The sequence below is a fragment of the Mytilinidion resinicola genome (assembly GCF_010093595.1).
Source record: "Mytilinidion resinicola strain CBS 304.34 unplaced genomic scaffold BDZ99scaffold_1, whole genome shotgun sequence".
In the NCBI taxonomy this organism is placed as follows: Eukaryota; Fungi; Ascomycota; class Dothideomycetes; order Mytilinidiales; family Mytilinidiaceae; genus Mytilinidion; species Mytilinidion resinicola.
In genome coordinates this window covers 3,368,307-3,379,690 of record NW_022985437.1, presented here as the reverse complement: position 1 = coordinate 3,379,690, position 11,384 = coordinate 3,368,307, and the positions used below count along the sequence as shown (strand labels likewise).

Here is an 11,384-nt window from a genome sequence, read left to right as displayed (position 1 = left end):
CCCACAGTGCTTCCGCCGTCTCTATAGACAGCTACTCGGCCCCTCACCGGTTCTTCGAAATTCGTAGAGGGCGCGATCCACAGCTCGGTAGCCGCATCATCAATGGCATGGAATCAGAGCTTGAAGGCTCCAGCCCGCCAACTGAGGCTCACAGCCTCATGCAAAACATGTCGTAAACCTGCTCTGCTGATCCATCGATTTACATCTCCCGTATCTGGCCGCCGAAACGCTGCTACCATTGCATGTACATCCAAGATCCGGCGCTCCAACGACATCAGACCGTTTGAGTACTCCCCGTTAGAGCCAGGGCATATCAGAGTCCTTACGCTCCTCCCACGACGCGCCGGGGAGAGATTTGCTATTGTGCGATGTACGATGCGGCATGTGTCTTTAGATACAATTCCTTCCGAAGCGCAGCTTGGAATTGCATTGTCATACGTCTGGGGGCCGACCACCCAAGAAATGCGGGACATCATCCTCAACGAGCGCACCTTCACCGTCAGCGCCAGCCTATGCGAAGCCATGGCATGTCAACGAGGCAGGATCGGTGATAGACCGCGCACGATATGGATCGATGCCATCTGTATCAACCAATCCGACACGGCCGAGCGAGCTTCTCAAGTTTCAATGATGCAACACATATACTCGCGAGCTGATGCTACCGTCGTCTGGCTTGGGCCACCGGAAAATGACAGCGAAAGCGCCTTGAATGCGATATTGAGGGACGATTCAGTGGCTCTCGAACAACTTGAAATCCAAATAGCCCTCCTGCACATGATTTTCCGAAAATGGTTTCAGAGAACATGGATCATCCAAGAAGTGGCACTTGCGAAAACTGTCCACGTCGCCTCAGGCCTTACCTGGGTATCTTGGGATAAATTCTTTGCCGCGACGCAGTCCGCGAGACATACCGACATATCTTCTAACAAAACCTTCCATCCCGAACCAGCACAGACGTTGCTGAAAGCGCATCTAGCAGCCTTGAAGCTGAAGACCGTTTCCAGGCTACAACTTCCCTTCATTCAGAGCATGCGCAGCGACATCTGGTCCGATGGGCTATGCAACCCCTCGAACTCTCTCAGCTTTCTGGTATACTCAACAAACCGGACCGAGGTGACAGATCCACGAGATGCCATTTTTGGTTTACTCGGACTGGCATCGAAGAGGACTCGCGAAGCTATCACTGTCGACTACAGTCTACCAATCGAGGAGGTTTACCGAGACGCAATGGCATACATGTTAACCCAAGAGAAGATATGGGAAGTGTTATCGTTTGTCCCTCTTCGGGGCAAAGGGACCAGTCAGATTCCCTCGTGGGTTCCTGATTTCTCCGACAAAACAGGCCATGTTCTTCCGATGCGTCCTTGCCGTTCATTTCAAACGACGCGTTCTCAGCAAGACTCGGCCTTTGCTGGACTTTCAGTGGATAAGTCATGCTTGACCCTCAAGGGCCAATCGCTAGGGCCAATCCACACCATTGTTCCATACATTCCCAGCATCCGCGGTGATGTCCGATCGCGCGCTCTCGAGAACTTAAAGGTAGAAGAAATAACAACGGCGAATCTCGAAACCCTCCACTCATTGATTTTGGAGAATAATTCTTTACCTGATAAACAGTTGCTGGCCTTCATTCGGGAAGTCGAGCAAAAGCTAAGGGAAACACTGCCTATCATGGACGGCAAGCCAGAAGTTGAGCCTTTGTGGAACGTTCTGTTGATGGATCAGCAAATCGGAGATGTCGCCAGCTATCCTGAACAGTTTGAGGTACTCATGGGCCGCTCTCCTGTTCCCTCTGGCTTCTATCCTCTCCTGATTGATGCAGAGGAGAGGATTCTGGGATATTGTATGTCACTCCTGTACCATATTGATAAGGTCATGAGCGGCGGACGGTGCTTCTTCGTTGCGGAAAATGGGATTTACGGCATCTGCGAAGCCGGAGCTCAGATTGGCGATGTCGTCACGTTGATCTTGCCCGAGGTTGATCTTCCAATGGTATTAAGGCAAGACGGACCGCGCCTTGAGTTCATCGGGCCAGGATACATCCCAGGCCATCTCCGGGGCGTTTATCAAGCGGACAGATCGCAAGAACGAGAATTTGTTATCAGTTAACCCATTTTTGCGCATGCCGCCATACGAGGTGGCCTAGTGTGTTTACCATTTACATGGTAATACTCGGAGTTGCGAAACTATATCGAGCCGCCTCAGACAGCGGCCCTCATTTACGCAGTTTCTTTGTTCTTTCGTAGTGACTCGATGATTCTAAGGTTCTCGCCCGATCCAGGAATGCGGTTGATCACCCAAATCAGATCACGTCATTGTCGCCACCAGCTTCACTACCTTCGTCCCACGGAGCTCTCGCAACACATTCTTCTGTATTCTCAATTTCGAAATTCATCACTGCTTGAACGGACTCCATCCATTTTCAACCATCTCTACCACCCTCTTCGTAGCCTCATCAAGATCTTCCTTGGGCAGTCCCAACACCTGATTACTAGTCCCCCACTTGGACTCAAAATCGCCATCTCCGTTGGGGTACAAGACACGTGCATAGGATGCCATGGCAAATCCCAACCTGTTCCCATTTTTCCAATCTTCAAGACCTCTCTTCAGCCTCTGATCTGTGGGCTCAAAGTCAATCGTCCAGTCCTTGTCGGTAGTTCCAAGTACGCGATGAAGACTATCGAGCATGTCGCGTTGGCTGACCTTGAAACTGTTGATATATAAGGGCTTGTTCTTCCAGTCGGCCACGCAAGGTGATGCGCCGCTCTCAGGCAAACTCAAAAGACGTGCGATTGCGCGTCCGCATTGATCCCATGTGCTGACATCAATTTTGGTGTTGCCGTCGTCGTAGAAAGTCACGCTTCTACCAGCGATATCGAAGCCGAAGGTAGCTTTGTCAAGAGCCAGACTCCATTCGTACCAGAATCCGCAGACCAATGCAACCCAGGACGTGTCGACGCCGTCAAAATCGGCAAGGCGTTCTTTGTACGCCCTCCCGTTCATGCTCTCCTCCATTATGGCTGGGTTCTGGATATCGCTGCCATACATATTGGGCATAACGTATGGGATGCGTGCTTCTCCCGCCGCCTTGACGATGTTGCCGTGGAGACCGCCTGGCGCCGTTACTGAGAGCGTGATGATCAAGAACTGGTGTCCTTTGAGAGCGGAAATGAGTGCCTGGCGATCATCGTAGTCTACTTCGGCCACCTTGATGCCTTTGGGCAGAGCACTCTTGCTCCCTTTGCGAGTGATGGCAGTAATGATATGCTTGCCGGACCGGAGCAGCTCTTTTGCAAATGCACCTCCAACCCGACCGCCGGCCTGGAGTTTTCGAGTCAGCGCTGTTCCGCGGACGCATGAAGGGGATTTTTAACTCACGCCAACGATTGCTACTTTCTCGATATGAGCCATGTTCTCTCGACGATGGATGAATACAAATCTTGCGTGGCAAAGAGATGAGAGCCTCGCCAAGTCGTCTATCCTTATACCCAAAACTTCGATACAGGTCGGAGATACTCGACTATCGCCGTCAAGGAAGGGTCCTATTCTGGCAGACTGGCAGTCGGAGATAGCCCATTATCCCCGGTCAAGGACAGGTGACCCAGGGTGCTCACCGGTTGTTTACATGGTACACTGAGACTTGCGAAAGTATATCGAGACGCCTCAGATAGCGACAGGTAGGCTTACACAAGATGCACGACGTGGGATTGCGTGAAGCTTTAGAGCTACGGGCTAGTTTCGTCACGGGACATGCAACCAGAATACTACTGACATGACACTATCAGAATGCAAGAATCCAAGGTTCCTCTCCAGCCCGATCCATGGACGCGATTTCTGCACGACCCCTGCGAGCCAAGGCCAAAAACGTGCTCATCCGTATGCGAATCACCCCAGGCCTCACCACCCACGGACTCAGCCTGGTCTCGGCGGCAAACCCAAGCAGTGCAGCGGGGACCGAGCATCATTTCTTGCGGAGCGACCTATCAACCAGCACCTCTGGCCGTCGGAGCTTCAAATACCCGATGCGCCGATGTGGCACTGCCTCCTTCATCCCTCGCTATTGGAGCTATCCACGCATCTATGATTCCATTTTAGCACGTCGTATACTTTGAAACACCCACTCTATACTTGTGTAAACTTGCCAAGCGCCGCGAGAGGCCCTCTAATACGTCATCAGGAATTGTACAACGTCGAGTTCGACAAGTCTGGTAGCTCTCCGGGCCACCTCAGACGATATTAGACTACCTCGTTCTGTCTAACCGAGCCTGCCCCTTCCTCGTCGCTATTGTAGCTAGCAATACCAATACAGCGGCTTCGTCTCTTATTCTCCCATCACTATCGTGTATTATCGCCGAGGGCAGTCGCAAGTTGGGTGAGGTGACCGGGGTACTAGAATATGCTCAAATCCGCGCGATGGGCCGACTACCATGAATCACAAAAGCTTATATTGAGCACAGTACCAAGGTAACCCGCCACGGCAGCTCACAGCACCACTAATAAATTTGCATGTCGCCTCGTTCTTTCCTTCTACCTCGCACGTTCAGCCTCCGTTTCGAAACACCTTCACCAAAATCAAACACTCAACCAACCGCCATCATGGACATGGGAGCTTCCTCTATGGCTATGAACATGGCCTCCGCAACCAACACCGCAACCGCGGCCACCAGCACCGCAAAAATGAGCATGAGCATGGGCGGCAACTGCAAGATCTCGGTAAGGACCCACCCCCATCCTCAATATCCTGCCAACGCCAGCTAACAGCCTACAGATGCTCTGGAACTGGTACACGATCGACTCCTGCTTCCTCTCCAGCTCGTGGCACGTCACCACCCACGGCATGTTCGCCGGCTCCTGCATCGGCGTCATCCTCCTCGTCATGGCGCTCGAGTTCTTCCGCCGCTTCGCCAAGGAGTACGAGCGCTACATCCTGCGCGCGCACCTCGCCGCCCATCCACCCGCTACCTCCAGCTCCGTCTCCTCGAGCGGTCCCAACGCCAGTACCGCCAAGGCCCCCGGGATGCGCTCGGCGCTGCTCAACACCGCTGCCCCGCCTAGCTTCCGCCCGAGTCTCATCCAGCAGGTTATCCGCGCTGGACTGCACATGGTGCAGTTCGCCATTGCTTACTTCGTGATGCTGCTGGCGATGTATTTCAATGGGTATATCATCATTTGCATCTTTATTGGGGCGTTCCTTGGCTATTTTGTCTTCAGCTGGGAGACGATTGAGTTGGGTGGAGATGGGGTGAAAGAGGAGGTTACTGTGTGCTGTGGTTGACACTGTCTGACGTGGCTCAGCGAGTCAACTAGTTAAATCAAACGATCAATTTGACAGCTCTATAACCATGTTGAGGAGCTTCATGCGGTGGCGGGAGGGTGTATGTACGTACATACAATAGATATTCCGATAAGAGCATAATCTTTTGCATCGGTTACATCTGAGTGCAGAGTTTTTTACCGCTCTCTAGGGTGGCGACGAGAGGTTGCCAGCTGCTCTAAAGGTTGATTTGTCCAACTCTGTATACTTGTCGAGGAGCTTCAAGCAGTGGCAGAAGAGTGTACACTGCCCCAAAAAAGCCTTCAATATCGTTCGCGCGATCTTCTACTTCGATACGAGCTACGCGACCTCAGGGCTTGCCGGTCCTAACTGACGTTCGTAAAAAGGTGAAGCACGCTTCCAGTCTGTGTAGAGTCCTCTGCCGCTGCCTGGGGTGGCTTCGCAAGGTTACCAGCTGCCCAAACTGCTAAAGTTTCATTTGACTTGGAGTTCCGAGAATGCTATGAGGCACCACATGCAGTGACATATCCCTAGCGCGTAACTCATACTACCTAGCATGCTCAACATCATCCCACCACTTCGGCGCCGACAGCAGCAACATCCACCCATAATCCTATATCGAATCCCTAATCCTGTGTCGTACCACAGCCCACACCTCTCCCTTCCCTAACCTGATTCATTAGAATAATCACAGGATCACACAATGAACGCCGTGACGGGCATTCCGCTTTTCCAAGCCCTCGCTGTTTTCAAAGTCGTTAGCTTGTTTACTCAAATCGTACTCTTAGCTAGTGGCCGGGCGGGCGGGAGTGACTTAACCCATTCGTTTGTGGTGAGGCAGTTGCGGTGGTGGTAGTCGAGGACGACTGGGCGCGGGGCACGGTGACGGTGACGAATCCGGGGTTGTTGGCGGTGGCAGTGCCGAATCCGTCGGCGGTGGCAGCGACGATGTGGGCGTCGACGTTGGCGATGTAGGAGGTGGAGGTGGAGGCGGTGGGGTTTGCGCGATCGACGAGGACGCCTGGGGTTGGACCGACAGCAGTCAGAGGCCTTGCATAGAGGCCTGTGGTGGGCATGTCGGAAGTTGTGGAGACCATAGATCCCATTTTCTGGGCTATTTTTTCTGTCTTTGAGGAGAGAGGTTGGAGGGAGGGATTGTGGACGAGGAAGGCGGAGGGTCGGAGGTGCACGATTTATAGGGAATGGTATAGAAGCACGTCAGGAGCCGTGGTTGAGTTTGTAGCCACCAGAATCTAGAAAATAAGGTGGAGTGCGGGTGGCACGGAGGTTTAATTATGGTTCACTTCTTGCCTTACCATGGGATTAGCTCTACTAGAGTGTTATGCAAGATATAATAAGATAGGATTAAGGCGTTCTAGCCTTCATATCCTTTATAAATAGTTCTGATCTGATAGCGATTTGTGGTAAGAGGAACGACATCGATAGTCCAGAAGGTGCAAACGTCGGGACTGCGATTCGCATGATCGGAAAGAACTCCAGCTGTGGGGCGAGCCTTTGAGGATGGGGAGTAGAAACGCGTAGCCTTAAGTCCTCGAAGATTTTGGAAAGCTTAAAGAACTCGAAGTTGCAATTGCACGACGAAACGAATCTATCGGAAACAGCCGCACCAGTTTGCTGAAAGAATTCACGTAACAAAGACCGTTCGGATTAGGCGCTCATGCATGTTTCTTGGGCAAGATATCTCATTTGGTTTGGCCCGTGTATAGTTCATTGTCCTGGATTGTAGACGTTTCTAGTCACTGCTAGGCTGCTGATTGTGCTTTGAAACCACTCTAAACGCCGGCAAAATCGCATTAAACTTACGATGAGCCATTTCGAAGTATTTTCCGTACAGCCAAATCCATCTCATCGTCAACCCTTTTCCATGGATTCTCAGGGTGTCCTTCGTCCGAAATCATTCGGGAAACACCCTTTTCCAGCTCTCCGCACAACTAACACCCTAGACAATTCGAAAAGAAACTTCAAAGGCTACGTCCACCCGAAAGGTATCTTCCACAACCTCTGCTATATCACCTAACCCCCACTTCCTTTGGTAATGGAGGGGACAAAATACCATTTTCGGACGTTCAAAGAACAATGATGTGGTATCGGTTACGAAACAAAGAGATTTTGAGCCCAAGTTTCAGTCGTGTCCTTCAAGCGGAGGGTGCCCCATTAATCAAAATGATTCGCTTGTATGTTGCTAAAAACAAGTCTACGAAGACTGCGGTGTCCGGGGATATAGGTAGCAGGTAAAATCAGCGAGAACCCTGAGGATGTGAGAGCGTATCGAAGGATCTAAGGGGCCCCTTCATGTGCAGGTGTTGAGGACACGTGGTAAGTCGTCTTGGTGCAGAGCTCGGCTCGGATCTGGACCGCAGGGAATAGGTGTTAACCACGGATGCGATGCTCTGGGACTAGCAATAACATACCCGGTAGTGTGGTTGGCTGGCAATGCATCCACCATGTCGAATGCTCCTGCAGCATGCGGTTTCAAATTCTTGAATTGCATTTTTCATATGCTCATGAAGATGTCTAGGATCAAGACCCTTTGACAATATCTGATCCTGCACTCAGACGCCTTCACTGCGTTACTTCGTAGAGTCCCGCAAGAATCATGCCTGACATCGCTGATGAACACATCGTGGCAAGAAAAGGTTCAAACGGGCCCAAATCGTTCCTCATCCACCAGTGTCCGCTCTGCCCAGCTAACCTCAACCCACTCCACATCCACAATCCTAGGTAACTGGGACCTCTGCGCGATCACCTCCCTAATCTGCTTCAGCCGACTCGTATCTTTCCCCATGACGACATGCGTGATTCCCCTGTCACCCAAATCTTCCGCAATTTTTCCAGCCCCAGCGCGGATGGTGTAGCGCGCCAGGTCGAGGGCTATATCTCTCGGGGATTGTACAGCTCCGCCATTCTGATGCGATGCTTTGACGAAATAGACGGTCAATCCCCGAAACAAGAAGCCAGGAAGCGCAGTAATGTTCAGATCATGATCCTCGCTTTGGCCAAGGAATCGTTCTGGATCGAAAGCAGTATCCTCAAACTTCCTCGGCATGTTGTTGAAGAGCTGTTTGAGCTCGTCGACTGTGATGTCCCTCGCATAGCTATCGCCATACTCGTCCATATTCTCTTCGACTTGAAACTGCTCGTCTGGCTTCAGGAAAAGCATATGACGGTTAGGCTCGAAGGGCAGCAGCAAGCTTGCTCGGCCGGCGTCAATCTCAGCTTGCTTGATGCAATCAAAAAGCCAGATGGGGCGGATGAGGTTGTACTTGCCATGCTTCTCCAGTACGATGACTTTAACGAGATTTCGATCGGCGATGATGATGACGTCCTTTGCAGCCGTTTCTTTTTGTACGATTTTCCCGCCGTTGTTCTTCACCATCTGCTCGAGTTCAGCCTTCGTTGTCTTCCGTGGTTTTAGTGCTTCGGTCATGATATCTAATGGTATCAGCGTCAAGCACCTTGCGAAGCACGAGAACTTACAGAAGCTCAATCCCTCAAAAATCTTCGTTTCCGGTCCTCCGTACGGCATCTTGACAGTCTCGCCCCCGGCAATGATGAGCACCTTCTTCGTTGTTTTGGCCTTCTTCCTGCGCTGGTCGACTTCAAACTCCTTCTCCTTTTTGTGGTGCTCTTGCTGCACATTCTTTTGTAGGGTGCTGAACTCTTTGATAGAAAGTGCAGATTGCCAATTCTTGTCTGGCCTCAGTTGCTTAAACCGCGGGAATCGCAACGTCGAACCCAGTCGGAATTGGGGACTAACCCCAATGGATGCAGCCTTGACTGCAATGACCACTGAGTCGCTCGGTTTGATCCAGACGTCGGGGCGCTCGTATTGCTTGTTTTCGGCGTGGCCTCCAAGCTCGATGAAGTCGGTCGGAGGATTCTTCGCATCCCAATCAATCCATTTGCCATCGGTGAGATGTTTGATCTTATTATAGTCTTCTTTTGTGAAGCCACCGCCAACCTTGAAGAAGGAATAGCATTTCATAGGATTTTCGCCTTTCGCAATATGCTCTGGATCCACCCGAAGACCGCACAGGAAACTAGACAGCCCGCCACCTCGATGACCAGACCCGTAGTAGCCACCTATGACAATGCAATCAAGGGCTTCACCAAATTCGGTCATGTACTCGGGCTTGACCTTGATCCAGTCGTCATTTCGATCGTTCAGGCGATAGGCGGAGCGTGGATTCTTAAGAACCAGTCCCTCGGAAGCGTCCTCCACCACTTTTCGCAAAGCCGGATCGATCTCTTCCGGCGAGTGTGCTTCAATGTATGGGTGGATCTCAATTCGGCGATGGACGGGAGTAAGACTAGCTTCGAGAGCCTTCCGACGGTCACGGAGAGTATATTGTGTAATGGGCCGATCATTTAGGTAGAGGCAATCAAATACCCGGTATAGAGGCCGCTGGCCGGTATTGCTAAAGAAGCGATTCTTTTGCTCGGACAAAGCGGCTGTCTTGAGAGTCCCGAAGCCAACGATCTTGTCCAATTCCATGTCCCAAGTAATCATTTCTCCGTCTAGGATGATGTTTCGGACATTGTCGCCAAAGGCGTCCTTGATGAATCGAGTGAGCGCACACTCTTCGTCGGGGTCAAAGCTGCTCCCGTAGAGATAGGTGTAGTCTTTGGCTTTTCGGGACCAGAACTTGAAGCGCTTCCCACCAAGCACGCTGTCGTCTTCCACCATGTGCAATTGCATGCGCTCGCCATCTAGCTTCTCCTCAATCCAGAAGGAGTCATCGTCTTCGGTCCCTTTCATTTTCTTGACCATTTGATCGAAAGTCTTCATCTGGAAGGCGGCCAGCTGCGGCTGGAAACATTGCATCAAAGCGACTCCAGTATCCTCGCCCTGAAGACGGGTATCGGGATCCCACAATTCCCAGCATACTCGCCTGAGGTTGGATGATACGTTGTATAAGGCATCAGCATCCGGGTGCCAAATATCAAAGATGGTCTTTTCGGTAGCACCAATTTTCATTTGTCGCAGGATGATACGTATGAGCCACATCAGTTCTTCCGGATTCATCCGCTGATAGAATCGCTTGAAGATGGGAAGTTGGTCCTCTTCCTTGGACGCGAGAGACAGTCGGTCTAAGTCCGCATTGACCTCGGCGATGCTCATGTTTCCAATGGTCGTGCGCAAGGGGCGCTTGCAGATGACTTCGAAACACCGACCAGCGAAGTCACCGGCTGAGGTATTGGACCACTTGTGACCAGGGAGCTTCCAATTCAGCATTTTGTCCGCATCTTCAGACTTTGCATCGATCTTCATGGTCCGGACAAGAAGCTTGGCAATGGCTTTCTCTTTCAGACCGTACATAGCGCGATCACGATCTTTCTCCGGGACAATGAGACGGAGAGCTAGGTAGACATCGTTGCCGACTTCCTTTCTCCACGTATTGATGAATCGCTCAATTATGTTTCGCCGAGCTTCATGCGGCGTCATCTTAGTCTGGCCATGCGGGCCTGTCTTCCTACGGGATGCAGCCGGAGCTGCACCAGGCTTGGTGCGGGCTTCATTGAGTGGATTGAAGAGAGTAGTGAAGAGCTGATGAAAGGGAAGTGTCTTGCGTGTATTGATGGGTCGATTGGGGTACTTCGAGTCCAGCTCTTCGGCGGTGACCTGGCCGGGGCCGTACTGCAGCCTCTGCTCCTCAATGGCGTCTGCATCTGGCATCTCGCTGTCCGCCATGATGAGAGCGGTAGTGGTGGTATTGTGGCGTGGAGGAATTGTGATGTGAATGATGGGTGCTAGGAGACGCGAAGGCAGCAGCGAGGAACACGCTTTTGCGCGGTCATGTGACGCAAATACCGAGACTGAGCCGGGGGGCTCTTGCTAAACGCGCTAGGCAAAAAAGAAGTGGCACACCCAACCCGTTCAACACCGTTTGAGGTGGCCCGGAGAGCCATCAGGCTTTCTAGAAGGACGAGCTTAATTACCACCCCCCATTTCTCTCCGCATCACCCCCCTTTTCTCTTCCTACCACCCCCCCTACATTTAGCCTAGCTCCGGCCGGTAATAACTTTGTTCCACTAATTAGATTCACTTGTTTATGCAAATTGGAAAGGATGTATACACGAATTGGAA

At 51.7% G+C, this 11,384-nt stretch overlaps 5 protein-coding genes across 5 annotated transcripts; 2 read left to right on the top strand and 3 right to left on the bottom strand.

The window, feature by feature from the left end:
* Positions 1–282: 282 nt before the first annotated feature.
* On the top strand, positions 283–717 carry BDZ99DRAFT_339975 (uncharacterized protein; the record flags this gene model as incomplete). Its single annotated transcript, XM_033714354.1, has 1 exon — positions 283–717. A coding segment is annotated over one exon (435 nt), but the record flags the coding sequence as incomplete, so codon positions are not given.
* Positions 718–2,103: 1,386 nt separating this feature from the next.
* Positions 2,104–3,638, bottom strand: BDZ99DRAFT_25316 (putative oxidoreductase CipA). Its single transcript, XM_033713709.1, has 3 exons — positions 3,615–3,638; positions 3,379–3,520; positions 2,104–3,321 (listed from the first exon to the last, which is right to left on the bottom strand). Exons 2-3 carry the CDS (start codon positions 3,409–3,411, stop codon positions 2,395–2,397), a joined length of 960 nt encoding a protein of 319 aa, XP_033584967.1. The 5' UTR covers positions 3,412–3,520; positions 3,615–3,638; the 3' UTR covers positions 2,104–2,394.
* Positions 3,639–4,656: 1,018 nt separating this feature from the next.
* Positions 4,657–5,275, top strand: BDZ99DRAFT_351779 (ctr copper transporter; the record flags this gene model as incomplete). Its single annotated transcript, XM_033714522.1, has 2 exons — positions 4,657–4,713; positions 4,769–5,275. Coding segments are annotated over 2 exons (564 nt in total), but the record flags the coding sequence as incomplete, so codon positions are not given.
* Positions 5,276–5,974: 699 nt separating this feature from the next.
* BDZ99DRAFT_457559 (uncharacterized protein) lies at positions 5,975–6,597 on the bottom strand. Its single transcript, XM_033718710.1, has one exon. The coding sequence runs from the start codon at positions 6,379–6,381 to the stop codon at positions 6,064–6,066; it is 318 nt and encodes a 105-aa protein (XP_033584965.1). The 5' UTR covers positions 6,382–6,597; the 3' UTR covers positions 5,975–6,063.
* A 1,080-nt stretch (positions 6,598–7,677) lies between these two features.
* BDZ99DRAFT_531186 (DNA ligase 4) lies at positions 7,678–11,015 on the bottom strand. The gene is made up of 2 exons (XM_033726441.1): positions 8,774–11,015; positions 7,678–8,728 (listed from the first exon to the last, which is right to left on the bottom strand). The coding sequence occupies exons 1-2, from the start codon at positions 10,986–10,988 to the stop codon at positions 7,935–7,937; spliced, it is 3,009 nt and encodes a 1,002-aa protein (XP_033584964.1). The 5' UTR covers positions 10,989–11,015; the 3' UTR covers positions 7,678–7,934.
* Positions 11,016–11,384: the final 369 nt, after the last annotated feature.

What these genes read in the sequence shown, in the direction of transcription:
- BDZ99DRAFT_25316 (XM_033713709.1), bottom strand. Translation starts at nt 3,411, where the DNA reads ATGGCTCATATCGAGAAAGTAGCAATCGTTGGC. An exon ending in AGAAAGTAGCAATCGTTGGC is followed by an intron (nt 3,322 to 3,378) that starts GTGAGTTAAAAA and finishes CGAAAACTCCAG; the next exon opens with GCCGGCGGTCGGGTTGGAGG.
- BDZ99DRAFT_457559 (XM_033718710.1), bottom strand. Translation starts at nt 6,381, where the DNA reads ATGGGATCTATGGTCTCCACAACTTCCGACATGCCCACCACAGGCCTC.
- BDZ99DRAFT_531186 (XM_033726441.1), bottom strand. Translation starts at nt 10,988, where the DNA reads ATGGCGGACAGCGAGATGCCAGATGCAGACGCCATTGAGGAGCAGAGG. An exon ending in TTTTGAGGGATTGAGCTTCT is followed by an intron (nt 8,729 to 8,773) that starts GTAAGTTCTCGT and finishes TGATACCATTAG; the next exon opens with ATATCATGACCGAAGCACTA.